The sequence below is a fragment of the Gouania willdenowi genome, chromosome 20 (assembly GCF_900634775.1).
Source record: "Gouania willdenowi chromosome 20, fGouWil2.1, whole genome shotgun sequence".
Lineage (NCBI taxonomy): Eukaryota > Metazoa > Chordata > Actinopteri > Blenniiformes > Gobiesocidae > Gouania > Gouania willdenowi.
The window spans coordinates 12,858,878-12,884,069 of record NC_041063.1 but is presented as its reverse complement, the minus strand read 5'-3'; the positions used below and the strand labels follow the sequence as shown (position 1 = coordinate 12,884,069).

The following is a 25,192-nucleotide window of genomic DNA, read 5'->3' as shown; positions in this document are numbered from 1 at the left end:
ATCAGAACAATTTAAATATTACGACATAGATATTAATGATTTTTCCACTTATTTTAAACACCATGTTCAAATATTTCACAGATTCAAATTATTATTATTTTTTAAATAATCTTTATTTATTTATTTTCCTAAATTGTATTCAAGCCACTGACTCCTGGGTGGACCAGGCATTGTTTAATAGTAAATTGACTTATACATATATTTCTTTCTACCACACATACAGTCTCAAAGCACTCTATGCTGATCATCGCTTTCACCTATCATCACACACCCATGGGGACTGAGGTGCCATACGTTTTAGCCCTGCATCAGGGGCAATCATCATAGTCTATATGTTTGGAGTCTTTCAGTGGCCTATAGGTGTGATTATGAGTAATGCAAAGCAGATACTAAAAACAAATAATAGGTCAAGTCAGTGTTTGTAATTTGAGAAAAAAATACTGGTATGTGATTGTTTGATTTGATGAGCTCTTAAAAAAGCAATACATAGTTAAAAAGGTCTTCTCTCTGCTGTCCAAACACAATATTTGCTGTAACATTGAATAGTTTTTTAAAGGATAAATAAATAGACCGTGTGTGGTGTACTCCAACATTCAACTACAGCTCTCTTTCATCAAAAGAGCTACCTTGTGAACAGACTACACATTGACTGGCGCACAATGGGAAAATACCAGCACAGTGACTCAATAGATGTGCTGTGGTCTGCAAGACCCAGTTTTACTCTGCGTTGTAAAGCAGTGCAACAACAGATACACAATTCTTGGTAAATGACTTTTTCTTGTGGTTTTATTGCTCAGCATTAAAAAGTACAGTCATGATACTGCAGTACAAAACGTACAATATCAATATTTTTGAACACCGCTGCACCGCGCCATTGAACATTTAATAAAATAAACACTTTTTTTTTGAGCGTGCATAACAAGCCCAGCTGTGAGCACCCAAAAGCAGGAAATATCAATATGTTTCGCTTTGTTTACCACATCACCTTCTGATCTGTTTTGATTTCAGAGTAACATCACACAGTGCTAAAGATCCATTGCAATGACAGAGGCAGGCAGCATTGATCATTACAAAAAAAAATAAATGCAGTGTTGCACAGGAAAACAATATAAATGGACCAAAGATTCTTCAGTAAAATACATTTTGAATTTAACCACCTCACAGTAAACAGTCGGCATACATCTTTTGTCTCAACGCAGTTTTAATGGTTGACATTTGACAGCTGCTAATGATGGCTGACAATCATTCAACAAGCTCAGTGTGACAGAAGCAGAGGTCACAGGATGACAAAGACACACAAACACACCAAGAGGCACACACAAAAAAAAAACAGAACAAACATAGATGCTGAAATGTAATGTAATTGCAGTGCTTGGTTAAAGGGGCAGGTTAGTGACCTGAAGTGTTTGTACACACCAATTCATAGACTTAATATAAAAAAAATAAAGTTTGTGACAATGTAAGACATCAATGTGTTCCCTACTCAGAAAAGCTAGGGGTTGCAATTTATGTTTAAATGCTTACACAATTAAACTTATGTTTGTATCCAAAATATTCTCCTTAAGCTAGTACAACATTAAGCCTGTATTGATCAAACTGATGATGACAAAGTCATTTAACCAAGCTTCTAATTAGCTGAAGCAAATTACAATAAAAATGATTAAAAACAAATTCTGTTTCTGAGTTCTGAAACAAGCAACTTTAGAAAAAGTTTTATATATCAGCAAACTTCTTTTTTAAAATGTGTATTTTAATCATGAATCCTTATTTTCTTTATTTTCTCCTCAAAGTAGTATCACCAATAACAATTAAAAAGCAACTCTAAGGGTTGCATTTTTAGCTTTCAGGCTTTACAATTTAATTTTTTCTAAATAACTTTTCCTTCGATAAATACAGTGAAAGATTTCACAGACGCACACAAACACATATCTGACTGCAAAATATGTAGTGGCTATATTCAAGTTCCACAGGCTTATTTGTAAAAGCAAGTGCATTATGAGTATGACTGATTGTTTTAAAATGACAAAAAAAAAAAACTGCAAAGAACAGTAAAAGTTCACTCTTTCTAAATCAAATCTTTTGTGGCAACACAGTGAACTCACCACTAAGCCACCGTAACAGAATAAAGCCACATATACTTTTTGTTTTTATAAAGACAATAAAAACTTGTATCACAATTAAGCATTTTTCCGTAGAAAATGTACATCAAAAATATGTAGGGGCATCCTCTTAGTAAATAGTAGCAGTTTACATAGCTCTTCTCTCCTCTCACGGTGCACTTTGTAATATACAGTAGAAAGTCAAAGTCTCAGTATACAGTATATATATATATATATTTGATAGACAACAATAAGTGGAGTAGAGGAGGAGAATCTTTATATGGCTGAAGCTTTGTCTCTGTTGATGAAGAGGGTTTCCTGGCAAAAAGGGTTAACCAGGACCACACTGCTCCCACCGTAGTCTCCGTTGGGTGGTAAACAGCTGTCATGCTCCTGCACACAGATGTTGTGAAGAAAAAACAAGAAAGGACAAAAAAAATCAGGTGTGTGACCATGTAAAAAGTAGCTGTATCTTATGGTTTCAGGCTAAATATCACAATCTATCTTATCTAGATAGAGTTCAGACTAGGGGTGTCAAACCCATTTTAGTTCAGGGGCCAAATATGGCGCAGTTTTATCTCAAGTGGGCCACAGATTTTATGCAACAAGTAATTTCAACATTATTGTGCAATAGTTTGCACTCTTACTTATACATGAATTACAAAATATGTAAGAAACCGACCATATCCCAAGCATTAAGTGATAGATATCAGTCCCAAAAGGATCTAGATTTAGTCACCAATTTTAATTTCATTGTCTCAATTTGAGGAAAATTGAAGGATTTTGTATGATTTGAGTTTTTCTCTACTGTTTAACATTAAAAATGACTGCAATCGTGCGATATAAGCACCGGGTATATTGTGAGCCCCTGCAAATATAGTTGAGTTTGATTCATGTTTACTCCGTCATTTTTACTTTTACTTAGATGCTCCAAAGGGCCGGATTTGGCCCCTGGGCCATGAGTTTGACACATGTGGTTCAGACGGAGTGATTGAGGTAAAACGTGGGTTATGTGCATTGCAGAGCTTAAAGGGAGATGGTGAACAGAAAAAATCAAAGAGCAAAGTAAGGTATAAGAGCTTTACAATCACAGGAGGATAGAAAGGGAGGCGGTGATGCTGGAGGAGAGAGAAGAGCTCAGAGGTGTAAAGAGTACTGACACAGCCTACTCTAGTATAAGTACTGTTACTCCATTACAAGTACAAGTATGTCATACATAAAATGCTCAAGTGCAAGTAAAAAGTAGCTCAAATAAATAGTGCTCAAAGTAAAAGTTACCGTCACCCCCCATGTTTACTTTTGGTAATAAATCTTGCCACGGTTCCTTTGCATACAGGCATTCTTTCTCCACTGCGTAATATTTTTAATCATGTTATTGTTGATTTAATGTTTTTACAGCTGAAATAATGTTCTTATTGAATTTTAAGCTGTTGAATGTTTTCTGTTGCTCTTTTTGATCATGTAAAGCACATTGAATTGCCTGTGTATGAAATGTGCTATACAAATAAAAATTCTTTTTTTGCACAATTTTTCCGCACAGGCATCTGTAAAAAATAAAATAAAGGGTTTTTCAAAATGTACAATTCTTTTTCAAATAAAATAAAATAATAACTAAATGAATCAAGCTCTAAGTATAGCTACATTTATTAACTCTAAAACAGTGCCATGTCAAATGTGCCATGCGGGTAACATGAACCAAACCTGAACCTGAACCAAAGAAAGTACCTGGAAGTTAATCAGAAATGACATGACTAAGAACATATGGATTATGTTTAATGTGCCTTTATAAACTGTTGATCTGAGGTCCAACCATGAAACAGAAATAAAGAAATAATCACAAAAAAATATAATCTACTCAGTAATGATTGGGTGTAGATATGTAATAAATTACTTTACTTCCTTTAAAACAAACTGAAGTACAAGTAAATGAAAGGAATATAGGCAAAAAAGTACCCATAAAAGCAACTCAATTACAGTAACGTGAGTACTTGTAATCCATGACTTTAACTTCTAGAGGAGCTAAACTTTTTAAACCCAGCAGGGTCCCTCCAATCCAATCAGCCTTCACCCTATTAGGTTTTAATGGGCATTTACAGACAGCACGAGGCCAACTACAGTGTGAGGGCTCTGATCTACAGACAGGGAAAACAAACACCTGAGTGTCACCAAGGGCATCCCATACATGATCCAACCTGGGCTTCCCTCTACTCAGCAGGCGAGGGAATAAAAAGAAAAATGCAATTTCAGGAGCAACACAGATGCAAAACACAGGTGTGGTGAAATATTCAATGGAAATATGATGAACAGAAACATGCAGAAGGAGAGAAGACATTATGATGAAGAGAGGTGGAGAATGAGCTGCTTAAAAATGTTCAACAGATGGCGCTGTAATGCATTAAAAGCTAAGCTGCTGCACACTAAGCATCATTTTAAGTCAGGTTAGAATTTCACATTAACATAATGGAATAATAATTCTTTGCATCATTTCAGTCTTAAAATTATCACCACGTTTCCTCTGGAGTTTTGCCTTTAAAAGAGTCACATTTTGTTCCTGGAGAGCCACAGTCATACAGCTTTTAGCTGTTGCAGATTCCTATTTAATTGAATCCAATGCATGTGTGTATGAGTATAACTTAAAACAAGCCATTCAAAAGCAATTGAACAGTATTTTGAGATCAGATATTATTAAACTTCCCCAAAACCACAATTTTATAGCAACACTGACAGTGTTTCTGCAGAAATAAACCACTTTGTTGTTTTATTTTAGTGCATTACTGTATCTTTTTGTTTTGTGACAAATAATTATAATTAAACAAGACGACTTCTATCGTTTAATGGCTTCAATGCCAGTGTATGACAATGGATAATATAATTGTGCCTAACTAATGTTCTTCCAACTATATGTTACAATTATAAACAGGTCTAATTACTAGTGTTATTCAGCTAATCTGTCAGTCATATTATATTGGTTGATTATCTAAAAAACCTTAGTTTTCACCAATAATTTTTCAAAAATCAATTTTTGGGAAATGATATGAAAAACAAAGCAAAAATCAAAGAAGGATTAGATAATATAGCAGATTTGTCTTTTTTATTGAGTGAAACAATCTATTCGCAACTTCATTTTCAATGTAATATTAAAACTAAGACGCAGAAACTCAAATAACAAAAAAATGAGTGAATGTCAGGCAAATACAAACTACTGGTTTTCAAAGTTTATATTAAAGTTAGTATCTTTGTCAAGAGCAGATTATTTTTTGTTACGTTTATACTTGTGTTGAGTCCTTTCCCGGGGGGCTGCAGTCCTGCATGCAATAGACGCCTTGCTTCAACACCCCAGATTCTTACTGATTTTACTGATTCATTATTATCATTATTTAAGATGCTATCATTGGATCATTAATTCATAAATGTGTCAAATTTGAATAGATTAAAGAGCCAGAATTCTAATAATATGAAAAAAAATCTTTTCTAAAATTATTCCAAAAAGCATTTTCAGTGATATTCGTAATGCTCGCAAACCCAATCAAGGCCAAGAGCACCATTAAACATGCACTACTTATTGAAGGCATTCTGCTGAGCAACTGTGAAACATCAAAGAAAGTATTGCCACATCAGACTGCAGTAATAATAGAGCTGCAGTCACGGCGTGTTGGTGGTTTGTATTTGTACCTCATTTTCCAGAGTGTGTATCTCTCTGGGCAGCTCCACAGCGTGCCGGCTGAAGTAGTCCATGGTGATGGCATTGTTCCAGTAACTGAAGTTGTTTTCTTGATTTGATGACTTCTTCTTCCTCCTCATGCAGCACACAGTCAGCAGTACGGCTGCGACACACGAAGGTGGGACAGAGAAAAGAGACGATGAGAACAGAAATAGGAATAGATGGAGCATCAAAAGCTCAAACACCCAACACTGGCTGTGCAGGTGGAGGCTGTCAGATCAAACATTAAACTATATTCAAAAAGAGAAAAAAAAAACTATTATTCTACCAGGTTTGAGTCCTAAAGTCAATTCTTAAAGTTTTTGAAACTGGTGCAGTACTGCCTCACAGCAAGAAGGTTCTGGATTGGTTTTCTGTAGGTACTCTGGTTTCTTGGATAATGTATGTCGTGCTAATTGCCAATAAAAGTGTGTAAATACGATTGTCTATCTGTATGGGATGACTCTGCATTAAACTGCACCCAATTGTGAGCCTTAGCAGACCCCCACCATTAACAGGATACTGCAATCAAAAAAACATTGATAGCAATTGAGCATTGCATTAGTTCAGGCAGGCACAATGTGACGCTAGCCCAGCCCCATCATCTGACAGTAGCTGTTAACAACAAACAGAATCCATCCTCTCATTCAGTTAATCATCCTGCTGATCATGTTCCATGCTTCCCATTGGTTAGAGTTGGTCACGGTTCTGTATTTAAACCACTGCAACACGCCTACTTCCGCACGCGTCGTCCGCAAAACGCCTTTGCAACGCTCACAGTAGCGGCGTTTCCATTACCCTTGGAAATGCGCAAAATCTAAATAGCGCAATAAAAAATGGTGATGGAACACCTGAATTTAAAAAAAAAAAACTCAAATATCGCTAAAAAGTTTTTATGCTTTCATGAGGAGTAAATTAAGATGTTTTGATATTGAAATGTGTTGCAAAAACACTATGGAAATATTTTTACTGCAAATACACACAGAACGTGACGTACATGGTCACATGACCACCGCTTTCCGAGAAAACAAGGCGCGGTACGTGTAAACAAAAGCGTAGAGCGGGACAATTCTTAGCATTATACTTAAAAATTATTACAGCCACAATAGACAGCAAACAACAAAGGAATACGGTTTTATACGGAGGTTAGCTTTTTTTTGTGAAAATCTATGATGGAAACCCAGCAAGTGTCTCCTGTTGCCATCTAATGTCTGTGTTTCTGTTCCAGGGGGTCAGGCTGACCGTTCTCTCTGCTTATGCCTTTCCAGGTAGCTCATGGAAGAGCGAGGGGGAGCTCCCTTAGGTTCAGGCTTTCCATGCAGCTGTGTGGAATGGTAGAGAGGCCCCAGAACAGAGCCTTACCGCCAAAACAAAACAGCATGCTAATATACAATTGGACTAAAATGATCCTAACTGAAAAGTTGCTTATAGGGTTTGATTAGAATGTGATGCTTGAGAATTCTAACATAATAACACCAGTCAAATTCAAAGGAATTCATTTTTTTAAAGTTTGCACACAGCAAGTAATCAAATGGTTATAAAACCTTTGGATTGTACTTACAGCATGAGGACACAGGCACACTAATAGCCAATACAATCCACACAATATCCATCCGGTTTAAGCAGATAGTCATCCGTGATGGTGGGGGGTCCACGGTGGGTCCTGAGCTGTTCCCTGACATCCAGGGGTCCTGGGTGGTGGCCGGCACCAGCCTGTTCAGGTAGCTGCCGCTGCCTTTGGAGGGCGGCTCTGAACTGTTCCCCTGAGTGGGAGTCCCCTCCAAAGAGCTACTGTTGGGGTGTAGCCCTTCTAGTGCAGTTACGTTCCCCGTCCAGTATCCCACACTAGGGGTGTTTGTGTCATTATGTGGGACAGTTGATGGGTCCTCAGTGATGGTTTCAGTGTGGTTGACTGGGTGAGTTGTTGAATACTCTGGTTTGAGGCTTGAATCAGTGGTCAGGATAATCGATGTCGTGGGTGCAGCGGAGGTTAAATTCTCTGTTGGTCTCTGAACTGGAGTAGCAGACCCTTCCTTTGGCTCAACCACCAGTTCTTCGGTGGGGGGCTCATGGGCTGTGTGTATTTCCCGCAGGGTGATGGTGTGATGGGAGGCCAGCTCTTGGTGTCCTACATTGTGCTCCCTGGGTTCTAGAGCTCCTGTAGCATCAGTGTCTACACTCAGCTTCTTAGGATTTATGTGGTGTGCATCTCGTGAGTTTCCTTTAAATAATCCAGAGCTAGAGATGATAGATAAGAGTTTTTCATCTGTGTTAACTGCTGTGCTCTCAGTCAGGCCAGAACTGACCGTAACCAGGTTAAAGACTGGAAATGCCCTGTTGCCTTCATTGTTCAAACCAATGGTTTTTCCAAGGTTGGAGGTTTGGGTTCTTTTGTGAAAGGTTGAAGGCAGGACAAAAGCAGCAGTAGGAAGGATGATGTCTGATGGTTGTGTCCCTTTGGATGACAACAACCCACTGCTGGAGCCCTCCTGAAACCAGTCCAGAGGTGGTGGTTTAGGGGGAGAAATGGGCTGGCTGTCGGCAGTTGCCATGGAGTCGTGGTCCTGGGGCGTTTCACTGATGTGCAGCTCCTGTGCTGATGACACCAGTCCTACCGGTAGTGCAAGGAAAGCTAGGACACCTGTAAGAAACATGAAAGTAGAGCTGAATTCAAGATGATCTGACAATTTGTAATTAACATTTTCATCTCTGATAAATACTCATCAAATCAAGATGACTATTGTTGTAATTTGTGCTATATAAATAAAGCTGAATTGAATTCAATGATGGAGAATAGCATACAAATACCAACTGTTGGTAAAATTATACCTTAAAATCTAGATCTGTCCTGTTGCCAAGCTATGAAAATGCTAAAAAAGTGTGTCATTATCATTGTTTTATAATGACCTAATGCAAAACCATTTGTCTCTTAAATGAAACTATAAGCATACTGTTTTGTATATAACATCAATCAATTAATTAGCTTAGGCTAATGTGGTGGAACAGATTTACCTCAGTGACCCCCAACCTGGGGAACGTGTTCACCAACGTGATCACTTTGCAAGGAGTACATTAAAACAGTTATCTAGTTATTTCAAGAAAACTAGATAACTATTTTTTTAATTTTAAATATATGCCCAACATGCCGTTCAACCAAAACGAAAAAAAAAATGTTGGGCAAGTCTGAGAATACAAGCCAAAAACAAAAAGCTAAAAGAGCAAATTCAACATGAGGAACACAAAGAAAATGGCTAAAACACATATATACAGTATTGATGATTTAAAGACATGTAGCAACGTATTAAAAACACATCAAGTACAGTATATGATGCCAAGAAAGGTTGAGAACCACTCAGCTACCCAGAGTTTGCTCTAATGCATATTACTTTTAAATATGTCTGCACATCATTTCTATTAAGCCTCCTTATTTTCTGCACTGGGGGGGTGAGAATGGGGGCCAGCAGCTGAGAGTGATTGCTCACGTGCATGGAAGTGATGTGCAGCCTCGTCTCTCAGTCATTAGACCTCTCTGCCTTTAATATACTGAACTACTGCTCACATACGCCTACTAGATTGCTTTGATAATGACTTAATTCACTATATAAGTGAATAAAGTGTCTGATAAAGCAGCAAAAAGAAAGCTTTAAACTGATTATTTAGAGGAGCAACATCAGCTTTAAAAGGTTTTTTTTTAAATAAATAATATTCTTTAATGATATAGAAGTGTAAATTTGGAATTAAAAACTATATTAGATGTCTAAAATGTCTTAGAAAATGTATTTAAAAAATTTAATAAAAAACTATTCAAATGAATATATTTCCAACTGTGTTTGTTTTTTTCCACAGCAAAAAACAAACAAACAAAATAAAAACAATGCACTTCAAACTAAATGTTTGGTTCAAAGTACAAAAATACTTTCAATTGCATATCTTTAGATAGCATACTGTCAAAAGACACAAGATGCTAATAGCCTACTTATTTAACATTGTTCTAGTGCTTGTTTTCTCCAGCTCAAATACTAAAAGAGGCAGTGACAGGCCATCAGGAGCCCGTGGGGGCCATTGGTCCTGTCATGATATCCAGATGACAAGAAAGTAATAGATGGAGGTTTGAGGGACGCTCAATAATTCCCCCAGTGGGCCTTGGGCTCCACCCTTTATTGACATGATTAAACAGCTAATGGGAGACATTAGCAGAGATCCTACTGGGCAGCTTCACTAATTTCACTCGACAATTTAATAAGAAGACATAATCTGAATTTGTGAGTCAGTGAGGTGGGAGTGTGTTTGTTTCCCACAGGATAGAGAAAGTCTAGTCTACATTATCAAAAACATGGATATTAGCCAAGCAACAACCCTGTTCTATATTCAGCTAAAAACCACAAATGGAGTCGTTATCAATTCCAAGGCCATATGATAAACGTATCCACATTAACATTTTTTTTAAAGAACTTGATGTGTACTAGATAGCAAAAGTAGAAACTAGCTACTACAAGCATAATCCCAAACTAAATAATAACCATAGCCACTCATTAGCAGTTTAGTCTCATCTTGATGGATTAGCCTTTTGAGTCTGACACTCTGTAGTTTACAAATCTAAAGCAGTAATAATCCACCTTTTTCATAAAAGTCTAAAAGATGTGAAGAAACAGTTATCAGAACTAGTATTTTCAGTATTATCCAACAGTGCTGAAAACAAGCCATTTATTACCCTCTAAGAGACATTGGAACGAGGAATAACATAGTGATGAAAGATGTTTACATAGAACATGAAGTTTCAATTTAACAACGTTACAATCCAGCATTTAAATCCCTATGATGGCCACTTAGCGGCACTCTCTTAGTAATTTCATTTTCTGAGAGGCCCTGAGGAGTGAGGAGAGGGTAGAAGATGAACAGTGGAAAAAAATGTACAGAAAAAAACTAAACCTGTTAATCTATCTCTTTAAAGTAAGATCCTTCCTCATCTCTACATTTTTCTCTAATTTGTGTGAAATACACCACAGCACCACATTACAACCTTGACTAGTAAACTTAGCACCGTTATATCTGATTAATCATAAACCTCCATAGTCAATCACAAACCTTCAAGATCAGAGTGTTCAGGCTCTGTCTTCCATTAACCGAGTCTGGCACAAAGTCCCTGTAATCCACATAGGTCACTTTAGGCTCATATCTCAGGGGACCAGACATGCGGTCATTTGATTTATGATTTGATCTTTACTGAAATTATCCTTTGTACAGGAAAATGAAAGCCAGTAACACCCAGCACATCAAACAAGGTTAAATATTTTTTCTATCTTAGAAAATGTAAACTAGAACTTAGGAATTTTTAAATTTGCCAGTTTATATTAAGGTATGCTGCTAATGTGGAGTATAACTAAGTACTGAGAGAGAACAAAAACAAAATACCATTTTCCACAGAGAAAGAAACCATATGTGTGACTATTTACTATTCAACACAGGTATGAAATATTAGAGCTTGACATTTTGACCTCCCTGTTGTGGTACACGTCAGTCGTCACCCCTGAACTACGTTCTGTGATTAGAACAACAGTAACAATATGTTTAAGCCATGTATCCATGGTTTCCTGATGTTTTGGCTACTTAGGTCACATTTAGTTTTACCTTTGAGTGTTTCTTTCCGAAGACACGCAAACATTTATAGCCAGCTGGGTGGAGCACTTGTGCTATTTTGACTTACAACAATACTATGAGTGGAAAACTATTGTTATTGTTTAGAAAACACACAAAGTCTTCCATGTATCGCTGACAATGTCTGAATGTACACCCTGGGTAAAAAAATTTGGCAACACAGTAAATGTAGCTCTGTGTTTACTGTACTGAGAAAATGTAATTGGAAATAAGAAAAGGTACTTTTAAGCAAAAATAACCCAATCAAGTAACAAATGTAGAAATACTGGGGAAATGGGCAGAGTAAATGGCCTATTCAATAATACCCCTCCTCATCTGCATCTTCTTCTCCACATCCATTCCACTGCTATATTTGTATCGTATAATGAGCTCGTGTGAGCGTGCCTGTGTATCCATGTATTTCAGTAATAAACTGCATTGCACACTTTGGCAGATTGGAGCCATTAGCCAAAGCAGTGTGTCTAAAAGAGTGAGAGTATAAGCAAAGGGGGAAAGAGTCCGGCCTGCATTTTGTTAAGGTGCAGAGTAGATGGAGAGACTTAAAGATGCAGTTTGTAGAATCTGTGAGACTGGAATGTAACAACCACACTTTATCCTCCCCTCCCTTTTTCCAAATCCACCTGCGTTCCTGTGAACGTGCATGACTACGGAGTTGTTTGCAATGACTTTGTTGCTAAATCTGGCAACTTTCCAACTCTTCTTATCGACTTTTTTCTCAATAGTGACTATCGACAATTCTAGCGACGGTTTCTTGTGTTACTCAAGAGTTTTCTGATGTTTTAGAGACTCTGACATGAAAGTTTGTATCACAGTTACTGCCCTCGACAAGCAGTGGGTGCTGTCTTGAGCCCCTCCCCTATCTCAAAGCACTCACAGGCCGTCAGGTTCAGAGGTAACTCCTGGCCACAGCACTCACAGCTGCAGGTCAGAGCAGAGAGGAGACCCTCACCCCTCTACGTCCACACTGTGAATGAATTGTGTACATTCTCTCCACCTTGGATATGCTTCTCCAAGGCTTACACGTGATTTATTATGTCTGTTATATGTCTTATTCTTCCTCTGTCACCAGTACGTGATGCAGACTGTGCACAGTCACGGATGTCCGCCTTTAGTCCGTGCAGACCTCAGCGGAGTCCGTTATTCATTAAGATGTTATTTATTACCAACAAACAAAATACATAAACAGTCACTAAAAAAGAAACCCCTTAAAGGCTATTTTTTAAAACAATTTTATTCCTTTATAGGGACGTGTGATGTCAGCAGTCACTTGATTTCAAGATGGCGGATCACAGGCTCAACTGTAAAGTAGTCCCATTATTAAAAGGCAATAAAATGAATATGGTGCATAACAATAATTTGTTTTGTTCGGCATAAATCTTCTAATAAATACATTAAAAAGATTCTAGGCCAAACTTGGAAAAACTGGAGGATCCCTTTAAATACAACTGAGGGGGTGCAAATATTTTTGGCCAGATATAATGTAATAGCTACAGTTGATTCAGGGGTAGTGTTTTCCATTAGCTTCCAGGTTCTTACATAAATTCACATTTTTGTAGTGCTTTTCTTTACATTTTCCTTTAATACCATTTCACATAATGCTAAGACAAAACAAGGATGTGTGTTGGAGGTACTTTTGAAGTGTCTGGACTCTGGAGTTATTATTAAAACTTATGATGCCCCACAGAAGGAGCCACAGCCTGCAATCAGCCACAATTTTTACATTTGGGGCCAGCTGCTAATTGCTCCGTGCAACAGGAGCATGTAGGAGAGAAACCAGATGTCTCAACAGATGAAATGAAGCTTTTATGTCATTTAAAGTAGGAAAATTACACCGGGGAATTTACCAATCAGATAAAGATCGGTAAATTGTGAACAAAGATAGGAATTTTTGAAATTTTGCCAATGATGAGGGATAGGGATTTTTCGAATTTTTAATTTTTCAAACTGATTCAGAAAAAAAAAAAAAAAAAAATTGGGATTTCTTCCAAAATGTATTAATATATTTTCCAAAACGTAAGGGCTAAATTTGGTTACATTTTTTTTGTCAAAATCTGTTTAGTACTTATGACGTAATCCTGCAAACAGACTAACAACACTGAGCTCACACATCAGAATGTTGTCATTGATTTTTAGATCAACCTTATCATTAGTAGGTATCACTAAGAAAATCACTAAGAAAATTAATACCATAATGGTAATGTTACCGGTACCATTAGATTATGCCTCCATTCATATGACTGATGAGATTACCCTTGTTTTACAGAGAAGAAAGGAAAAGGGGGAGGGGCAAAATATGCAAAAAATATGCTGAACTAATGTTCTTGTGAATGTGCAAGAATCCGCTGGCACTCGTTGCACTTCTCCATTGATGCTGTCGGGGACATCAATAAATCATGTTGCAAAGCAGAATCCTGTTCGCTGATCCAGAGCAGGCTTTGTCCAACCAATCGCTCACTATCAGACTCAGTGTCAGGGGTTAGAGCGACTGTGGCTGAGTCTAAAGTTACAGCGATCAGGTGGAAAACAATTCAAAACTCACACATACTCAGGAAACAACTGTGACCACAATTCTGCCATTTGGACACTTTGCAACATGGATCTTTCTGCTTCATTAATCAAATGGGGCCCAAAGCTGTATGTAGCCTCTCAGATATGCACTAAATATTGTATATATATCTTTTAAGGGTCACCCTGTGCTGCATTAACTTGTTAAATGCATTAAGACACCAGTTAATTCAAATAATTGAATACCTTAGGCAGGGATGGAGCAGCAGTTTTAAAAGTGAGGGTGTTTTAAGGGTTGGGAAATCGTTGACTCCCAATTTAGTTTATTACATTAATTTACTAAAACCGCGATGAAGCTGTTATTAAGTCAGTGGTACTCAACATGTGGCTCTTTGTCTTAATACTAATTATTATTCCCCCAGAAATCCTAAAAAGGCTAAACTCTTTAAACCCTTTTTACCTTTGTCTATGGCCATTTTGCAACTTCCTTTGTCCCATTTTTGCCCCTTTTCCAAAAATATTTTTGTTTTTTCAAAATTCAGTTTCCTTTTGCCAATAAATCTCCCCTTTTCCTAATTTATGTCCATTTTTACACATTCTTTTTGACACTTTTATTAAATTTTTGTCGATTCTTTAACCATTTCTTGGCCACTTTTTATCCAAATAAGTTACCTTTTGCCCAATAAATAGCACTTGCTTCCTTTTTCCTGGATCAATATGTTTTCAACAATGAATCCCTCGTGAAAAGTGATGGGGATGAATTTTAATTTTTATAAAAGTGTGGGTGTCGCATCCCCCACGGGTGTCACGCACCTGACCTTAGGCCATGACGTATAAAATCAAGGCCTAAGGTAAACTACGACGGAAATCAATATATTTTAGAAATTCCATTAATATTAAATATTCTACAGTCAACTGTACTTTTACACTCAACTTTTAGATCTTTTCTCTCCTTTTATAAACACGAGTGTAGAACAGCGCACAAAGCAAGGAACTTGATGTGGAGGGATTTAATTATCCAGCACAGAGGCTGTGATTATTGTGGTTCAACATCAGCGACCATCTGATCTCATCGGTGTGCGTCTGAATGCGTGAGTGACGAATTTCTTTATAAAGAAAATAATTGTTTAACACCTTTAGAAAAGCCTTCCCTAGAATAATATGAGAGTTGATGTCTGAGCAGACATTTCTGAGTTCCTTTATCATTAAATGTCTGTGAGAGGATGAGGATGTGGCTCTGATGTGTACAATCGGTCAATAAAGGGAGGACTCATTCCAGTCTGGTTGTACCACATCAGCATTATTTGAACTGAACTATGAGAAGGAAAGTGGTGAAAAATAGAAGCTTCAAAAGCATCAATCACTGAGACTGTTGATGCTCCACGAACAGACTGTGGTTTTAGAGCTCAGCAGAGGAGACATGACAGTTTGTCACAATGCAAATTTAATTCATCCAGGATCCTTTGATACAAGTGACAAGACCAAGGTTAAAATGGGCAGAGATACTTTGCAGTAATACAAAGCTATATTTCTTCTCCTACTTTTTTATCTATTTTGTTGTGCAGAGCAGATTTGCAGTTTTCAGGTTGATGTCTGAGATTCAAGATCATCCTCACAGTGAAATTGTACATTGGATTGTGCAGCAGTAGCTTGATTTAATTAATTACAACCGGAAAAAGGACAAAGTATTGTAGCATGGACTTTATTTGGTGGTTTGGGGTGTGGTTGGTTGCAGTAGTAACAGCATTACATTTGGTTTCTTTTTCAGCTGTTTCAGAGTTGAGTGTGAATCATTTTCTGGAAAAAATAACAACCTGAATATTAAATCCAACATAGCAACAAGGAATACGTCTACGTTATATCCTTCAGTATGAGATTGTCAGGGGGGAAAACTGCTGATCCACACAACCCTGATGATAAATGAAAAGTGTTTTTCTTTCAAATTACTGTTACATCTAATTGTCTAATTCAATTTTTTAACCTATTAGGCATCCGTCAGTCATTGCTTTCACTATAAGGTAACAGGGATATATTTTTTAACTAAATTCTTTTTATGAAAATTCAATTAAACCATCCAATGCCTTCCATTGGAAGGGCAACAGGTACATTTGATATTTTTGATTATATTTATTAATTTGCTGTCCTTACTGTGTGCATAATTAACATACTCATGTCAGAAATATTAGGGACTCAAATTAAATTTGAAATAATGTCAGTTAAAACCTTTTGTTTATTAAAGTATCTATAAATCTGTGATCATAGCAAAATCTAAGGTGGAAAGTACCGTAGATTTTTGGTATTCCTATTGCTTGATATAATTATCCATTACGCTGATGTAACAAACAATTGAACGTTACTCAACAATGGTTATGGTGTAATGTTACCCTGGTTTTCTATTAATTACAATCACTCCTCAGTCACTGAAATCTAAACAGGAACCCTTTCAATCCTCTGGAACAAATGGAAAAGACTTTATCGAGCATGCTCATCAGCATACCAATGAGGTTTCCACACCACCACACACCCAGCTCTGCTCCCGCCTCAACGCTAAATTAATCCGTTCCTCACTTTTGGGGTTTAATGCCTGTCAGATATGAATCAAAGCAGTCATAAAGCGTAAATGGAAGGTTTTATTTAAGGCAGCTTAAGCCTTTTATTTAAAACTTTGATGTGCTGTCATTGAATAATGCAGAAACAGATGACACGTATTAGACAGACAAAAGCCTTTATCAACAGTCTGACCAAAGAGCTGTCAGACTAACAGCTAGGAAATTTACATGATTCCAGTTTGACACTGAGCTGTCTGAGCTCACCAACTTTAGTAAATCCACCGCTTTATTATGAATCTACTGCTGACATTATGCTACTATAATCTGTGCTGCAGCTGCTTAATAATGCTATGTGTCTTCATTGAAGTCAAATTATCTTCTTACATCTTTACAATTTAGGTGAAGTCATCAATTTGTTATGTAAATCCTAGGTTGTCAAATTGGGGTACGTAAATTGTCACAGAGGGTACGTGATTTTTTTTGGATTTTTTTAAACATTGTGACAACATTGAAAACAAGAATATAAATACAACAGTAGTCAGGAGCCTAGGCTACTTATTGAAATAAATCAAGTGATATTTCTGAATAAGTTGTTTTATTGTGTGCATACAGATTATTATTCTTTTTATTATATATTATTTCTCATATGGAAAGGTGAATTTTCACTGTAGGGCTACATTGTATGTGACATTACATTATTATGGGGTACATATGGAGGTATATTTATTTATTTATTATTCAATAACTTAGATAGAAATGTTTTCTTTTATTGAAATATTATTATTATTTTTTTATGGAATAATAAAGGAAGAAATAATATAATACCCATAATATGGCCCAAATACCAAAGATGAAGATTTTAATTAAAAAAAACAAAAAACTTTTCAATTAAAAAAATAAACTAACTTCAATCAAAGCAAAAAAGTGTTCAAATGCAAATATGTCAAATATTGAACACTTTTCCTTTTGAAAATATTGTATTGAATAATAAAGAAACAAATATACCTCCACAGGTACATGGCTTCAGGTTAAATATCTGAAGGGTTACTGTGAAAAGTTTGGAAATCAGAGGTAAAGATCAAGAAACTGATAATCTATTGATCTCTTATGTTTGCTTTTTACAGGTACATCCTGCAATAGTAGAGACATATAACCTATGACTTTTTAGACTAAATCTGTAATGCCTGACTGATGCTAACCATCAGCAGTTCTCACACTTTTTTTTCCACCAACTAGCCTTTTATAGAAGGAATGATTTATTACCAGACATTATCATTGTTGAATTACTGCAATATTCAATGGGAGTGTATGAAAAACACATTTTCATTTGTATCTTTGCTTTCTCCCAAGAAAATTGGATTTGCCAAAGTGCAGGTGACTCATCGTCTGACTCATTTGATTTTAGAAAAACAAGGGAAAAAACCTGTCTTTTATCCACCAAAGCCTGAGTGACAATCAGTTTTTCCATTTGATTCGTGCTTTCCTAATGTAGGAGCAGATCCTTACAGATAGGCCCATGGCAATGCAGATGTGTGAGCAGAGCATCATCTGAACAGTAGCACAAAATCCCATTGGTTACCCCCTGGGTGTGTTCTCCGGGCTCAGTGTCTGTCCCGAGTGGGGAAACAGACAGATAGCAAGCATCCTGTGGAACACAGGGACAGTCACTGAGCGGGCGGGGGTGCAGAGAGGCGGAGCTTCACAGATGTGAGCCCACAGATAAAAGCCACAGCTTTGGTAACAGAATAATGGCTTCCTGTTTGAATGCTTTGTAAATCGTTTCGTCGGCTTACGCCGCTTTGAACAGAAACTTGCGTATCGGACAATCAGGATGAAGGGGAATGCAAAAACAAAAACAACAAAGTGCTCTTGTATTGTTTACAGGTAGAATAATTTACCATCATAGACTGCAGCGCCATATCAGGACAAACTTTAAACAGGAAGCTGTCTGGAATCTGGGCAGAGTCCTGAACAACATCAGAGACTTGGAAAAATGTTGTACTGTATACTTAAAAAAAACCAAAGTCAGCTATTTCCTAACATTTAAAGACAAATTCAACACAAACTGCAAAAACTTACAAGTTATAACTTTCTTTTTGGTTTTGCTTAGTGTGTGGAATTACCTGCTTAATAGCTAGTTATCATTTAAGTCCTTGGGAGCTACTGTAGATATGATTTGATACCTTACTGTTATAGTAGCAGATATAGCTACAATTGTTACCATAGCAACAATGTTAATTAGTTATTTTATCAATAACTTAAGTAACAGCAACTGTTGTGTTGTGTTGAATATAATATGCTTTTGTAGATGACATTAGGGCCACATGATAAAAGGTAAATACTCTGAAGATTTTTATTTTTTGTTTCAGTGTTTTATTGAATTGTTTTCATATGAGCAGCGAGTAGCGATACTAAAAGTTGAGGGTCTCTCTCTCTCTCATCGGGGCAAGTAATTCTAGATATAGAGATGATATACTATAGATGAATGTTCCAACCTCTACAAAGCATGTTAATGGCATTAGTAAACACAATATGATATTAATCATTTAAAGGTGGTTTTAGTAGAGAGTTGGAATAGTAATTAAGTGTACATATCGCAGGATCTTTTTCTTTTTTTTGATTTATACAACATTTCTGCAAATAGCAATAGCCTACACAAAGACGAACCTGCATCAGGAAATGCACATCACTCCAGCACTCTATTCATTTGGGATTCTGACCATAAGACATCCTTTTCAATAGCCTTATATATGACGACTAACACTATAAAGTTGTGTGAGAAACTATGAAACCGTAAACTATACTTGCAGGGAAAAAAATCAATCACATTTTTGAGAGACAAAGAACTCGACAGAACAAAATAGTGGTGAGAAACTTCCTGAAAGCTATTGTGATTGGAGAACATCCGTCTCAGCAGTTCTTTATTGGCAGCGTCACCTCTCATCCCTAAAGCTTGAAAATGTTAGAAACATCTGTCTCCTGTAGATATCTCATCCACAGAGAGAAATAAAAAAAACCTCTCCTGAAAGGATGCGACAGGGAACTCGGGTGGGTCTGTCAGCCTGAAATGAGAAAACCTGATGGGAGCGCCACATGCAGGAGATAAGGCAGATCCAAGAGAAGGGAATGAAGTGATTTGAAGAAACTCCATTTCAGGATGAAATATAATTATTAGCTATGAAGATTCAATTCACAGCATCTCTCCCTTTCTCAGTTGAACTGCTACATTCTGACCTTGCTTCCCTTTTGCTAATGCTCCCAACAGCCCAAAGCTGCACACTCAAGGTTCATCCAAAATTGGTCAGAAAAAGCCTGTGGCTTTACCACCCAAAGGCAGAGCTTGAGGGCTGAATCCAAGCTATCACCAAGCTGTTCAGCAAATGGCGCTGACGCCTGGTGGCTCTCAGCCTGACACTCATGTTCCACAATCATGGATCATTTGGCACTGAGTGGATCTGCAATTTCATCCTGAGAATTTAGAGCAGCAAAAGAAGAAAAAGCTCAATGAACTAGTTACTTATAAACCAATGCAGGATTTCACTTGTATTTACAGGAAATCATTCTACAAATGAGAATATTCTTTACAACACAAATTGAGAGGATGTCGACATGTTTGATAAACTGTGACTTAGTGATTACTCAAGGAAGGGCACAATTATATAGCTCTTTACATTAATGTGCATTATTTTTTCACTCCACACACAGTGGTGGGAAGCTACTATTGTAGCCACAGCTGCCCTGGGGGAGACTGACAGAAGCAAGGCTGCCATCGTGCGCCATTTGTCCCTCCGACCACCACCAACACTCACATGCCACATTCATACTAGGCAATGTTGGTAAAGTGCCTTGCTCAAGGACACAATGACAATGGCTTGGCTAGAGCGGGATTCGAACTCCCAACCCATTGGTTATTGGACGAACACTCAACCACTGAGCCATGGTTGCCCCAATTCGCATAACACACACTGATTTTACGAGGTACAAAGTATCCAACCCTTCCAATGGTAGCATAGACTTCCCCATTACATTTGAGTAGTAGGAACCTAAGACTGTTTGTACAATTTACTCAATTGGGCCCATTTGGAAACAAGTAGAGCCCTATGTCTTATAAATAAGTCTTTCTATTTCATACGATATGAAGAATTTAACACTGTCAATCAAACTGAATTGAATATTGAATATGAGGCCTTCTTTTTTTGTAATGACATATGTTTCATTTTATCAGACACAATTAGCAACAACAAGGTAAGACAACATTCTTACTGGGAAAATATATATACTGTCTGATAAAAAGAAATATTTAAGTCAAAGTGAATATGAGGCTCCTTCAGGACAACAAGTTTGACACCTTGTTATGGAAATGACATGGAAATCTAGATCCTGCGTATTGTACATGATAAAAAATAAATTGATAGAAAAAAGCTCTATGATGCTTCTTTTACACAACAAATGTCTCTATTCTACTGGACCGATTACACCACCCTCAGGTTTTGGCCCCTTGGGCTACTCACTCAGCAGCTGGCAGCGCAGGACCTGCAGGCTTGTCTTCATGGTATCATGTGATCCGGCTCCTCCTCCCCAGTGGTCATGGTTCTGTAACAGAATGGGAGCAAGAAAAAAAACAGGTAAGATAAAACCCAAAGCTCGAATCTCATCATACTTAAGTCAAGGTGAGGCGTTGTTGTGATTGACTGTGATTGCGTCCCAGCAGATGTAACAGACATGGGAAAGGATTGGTCTACTTAGCTTTGTTAAGAGTTTAATCTTTATAATGACTAGCAGCACAGAGTCAATTATAAAAACAACGTATCCAACATTTACAACTCAGACTTTCAGACGTAGGGCAGCAGTGCAGAGCAGTGTGTTCAAATCAACCGTGACATGAAATTGGTCAAACCAATTATGGAGCATTTAACATTGACCAGTGAGCCTTGTTCTCAGACAGCCAATGTGTGTTGTGTTATCAAGACAAGAAACAAAGGCTGCTCTTTAGGCGAATGAGTCACCGATGGCTTTCTGCTAAATGAAAGTCCAAACATACTCAAGCAACTCTCCAGTCACCCCTGGAGCAGTGTGTGCCCACATCTCTCATCTGCACAATATATGACACTGATAAACATGTCTGAACATACATCCACACACACACCTACACACCCTCGACCCGACTGTGTGAATAAATGGCTCTTAAGGTGAGATGTAAAATTGGATTTATGTTTGCAATCAACCTTTGTTTCAGTGGAGATGTGAGAGGAAAGGAAGTAACGACAAAAGCACAAGCATAACGTTTCTCATGAAAACAGCAATGTCTATAGAAGTAAGAGAAGGCAGAGCAATAGAGCTGAGACATCCTATTTATTGTTCATCATTGTAACAGCTCGTGAAGGGCGTAGAGATGTAAATATTGATGCTAGCACAGTATTTAGAGAGAAATTACAACAAAAGGGATCCCATCCAATAAGAAGAAAGAAATGTGTAAGTGTTTTTCAACCTTGGGGACGGGACCCCATTTTTTGAATACATCACACCCGATAAATATCAAATAACTGTATCTTATACTAAAACTTACTCGCGGCGCACCAAAATATTGACGAACTACCAAGCATACTTTATCTATTTACTTTAATCTATTATTTACTTTTATCTACTGCCACCTACTGAAAAAGGAGGTGTATTCAGACAATCTACATCGTCAGAGTGAAGGTACTCAACATAGAAATAAACCCTTGTGAGAACGGCTCATAGCGACTTAGTTCTGTTCATGATTTAACAATATTACAAACTTACAAATAAAGAACAACATTGTATTTGAAAAATATATTAAAATATCATTTTAAGTAAAATATAATGAAAAATACTAGACCGACTAATCAAAAAAAGTTCTTTACTGTAATGGATTTGATAGTTTTCCATAATATTCACATTGACAGAAGCTGGCTCTCGTGTGCGGTAGTTGAGTGAGTAAAATAGTGTCCAGTTTGGGATCATTCCGAGCAACGACTGAACACCGAACCTGGCCCGATAATAATAATAACAATAAACTTTACTCATATAGCACTGATAAAAAAAACGTTACAAAGTGCTTTCCAAAAAAAGCTATACATTCGAAAAATAGATAGATATAATATATAGAGTCTTGGTCTGAGATTAAGAGTTTAAAAAAAACAAGAAAGATAAAAACTAGATAGAAAAAACTTAAAATCAGGGAAGGCTCTACAATAAAAGTTTCAGCAGACCTGATCTCCTCCAGCAGATCATTCCAGAGTCTTGGGGCCCGGCCTGATGCTGTTTGTTCTTTATGCTTTTTATTAAACAATTCCTCCAGTGTTTGTGATGATACCTTTTGTGACTGACAGCACAAAATAGGATAGTTTCTCAAAGCACACTGGTTGCCATTAGCATTGTGCAACTGCCCCATGCTGACATGGAAGGATCTTTTAATCAGGAAAGAAATCAATTCCTATGCCTATGAATCTTAAAGGCTCTGACATTTACAAACAAAACAACAAACAAAATTGCATTTGCAATTTAATTTGTTTTTACCCACATAGTTTATATTACCAGTTTCTAGCAGCATGTTAGGCTGCAGTGGAGGCAGTAGTTGAAAAAATATAGCTGTGAAAGGGTTGCAGAGTGACTCAGAACACCAGTCTGTCACAGGACCAAAACACAGACATCCCAAGCTGGAAGCCATCGGATTTACCAAGCAAATCACTGCTCGTGGTTGGAAAATGTGGGCACTAACATGATGTGTTAGAAGCAGGAAAAATGGACAAGCGCAAGGACAAGTTCATCAAGTGCCGTATTGTGATGACTAGATAAAAGCTCCTGGTGTGGAACGTGCAAGGTCTGCACTATTAAAAATATATCAAATATATTTTATGTTTGCACAGAGAAGATCACGAAAAGCCATGATTTCTGATAGACCTCTAATCCACTTACCCACCTAGCAAGACAATAATAAGACCAAACCAGAAGAACACAGCCACACAGCGCAATTATTTCTGCTGGCAAGACTCCAAATTAAAAATGGAAGACAAATATATAAAGCAATTAACCAAACTATTAAAATAAACATTTGAATGTAAATTATGTCCTTGTTCTAAGGGCACAGTAAACATAGTCTGTCTGCTTTGCAAGCCTTTAACAAACTGATTATAATGGTGTGGGTTCGGATGTATTACAAGTATTGCAATCACAAAATAGACGATGCTGCAAGAATGCAGCCATAACAGTAGTGCACCAAATGAGTTTTTCCAGATTCAATGAAAGCAAATGACTATTGCAGTAACACAATGACGCAGCAAAAGCTTCACTCCTTTCTAATCACGTTCCTGAACAGACGAGCTTGATGGCAGATTGTCATTAGAGCCGCTGAATCTCTCCGCGGTGATTACACCTGATCACCAACGGCTCACAGACATGCCTTTTCATTGGCAGGGCACAGCGGGCAAGGCTATCACTGTGTTGTGTGGGAGGAGGAGAGATAGTGTAAACAGAGTGTTGTCCAGTGCCCACTTGTTATCACAGTGCGGAGGACTTCTTTGTTGCAACAGTATTAAGCTCTCTGGGCCTCCCGCTGTGGAGCTCAATGATAGTTTTCTGCTCTGAGCACCATTGCAGGTCAGAGATAATACGGGATGACATGCTGGGTCATTGCAACTGCCAAAATAGAAGAGGTTGACTGGCAGGTGTCCACAGTAGCATCGCTACGCTATTAGCTTGCTAACAAATACAGACACATAGTACGTTCTCATACGTTGGGGCTTGTTAATTGCAGAGGTGGCAAGTACAACGTACAAATACTTTGTTACTGTACCTAAGTAGTTTTTTCTGGTATCTGTACTTTACGCGAGTGTTTATTTTTTGGCGACTTTTTACTCTTACTTTTTTAAACAAATATCTATATAATTTCTACTCCTTACATTTTTAAAATCAGTTTGTTATCTTTAAGACCTTTGGAGGTTTGAGCTTTTTTCTGTTAGGCAGGTCCCCTACAGTATTATGGATAACATTTTCAAGTTTTTAAAAATGTCAAACTCAAAGCTGCTCTTGGTTTAATTGAGCATTTGCACTTTATTTTTTGTTGACACATTTTATTTACAATTTGCATTTATTATGAGTGCTAATCTCCAGGCATTCATAAAGACTTAACTTTATGATTTCCACAAGTTCTTAAAAAAATAAAAGATATGGAACTCGCTCGTTTAAAAACCTGTCTTATTATTGAAGGAACATTTGTTTTACTTTTTTACATTTAGTAGTTTAGTAGTACTTTTTTTTTTTTTACTTTTACTCAAGTAAGGGAGCAACTTCAATATTTTCACTTTTACCAGAGTCATTTATGATTCAAGTATCTATACTTTTACTTGAGTACTGAAGACTAGTACTTTTGCCACCTTTAGTTAAGTGCTAGCATGATAATAACCTAGATGTAGAGAAAACCTGGTCGTCAGGAAGCGATGATCACCGCCATCTTGCTCGTCTCAGACGCAGTTAGAGACATTATTTTCATCCTCCACGTCGCTTCAATGTCCTCCCAGACTTGTCCCCTGTAAAATCCACTAATCTCCTACTCGTATCACACTTGTCTATAAATAGTGCAGCTGACTGCCGGCTGTGGCTGCTCCGATGCGCAACAAGAGCACACAATATAATTTCATACTGTAGCTCCAAAAAAACCAAAA

General features: G+C 37.3%; 1 protein-coding gene across 2 annotated transcripts in view; it reads right to left on the bottom strand.

Annotated features, from left to right (window-relative positions):
* Window positions 1-786: 786 nt before the first annotated feature.
* Window positions 787-25,192, bottom strand: part of tmem108 (transmembrane protein 108) — a 51,158-nt gene continuing 26,752 nt past the window's right edge. For both annotated transcript variants that reach the window (XM_028477287.1, XM_028477286.1), the window contains exons 2-5: window positions 21,020-21,101; window positions 7,361-8,440; window positions 5,772-5,923; window positions 787-2,492 (exon numbers count right to left, since the gene is read on the bottom strand). In XM_028477287.1, the coding sequence (XP_028333088.1) occupies window positions 2,376-2,492; window positions 5,772-5,923; window positions 7,361-8,440; window positions 21,020-21,059 (1,389 nt within the window). In that variant the 5' untranslated portion in view covers window positions 21,060-21,101 and the 3' untranslated portion in view covers window positions 787-2,375. The remainder of the gene's footprint in view (window positions 2,493-5,771; window positions 5,924-7,360; window positions 8,441-21,019; window positions 21,102-25,192) is intronic.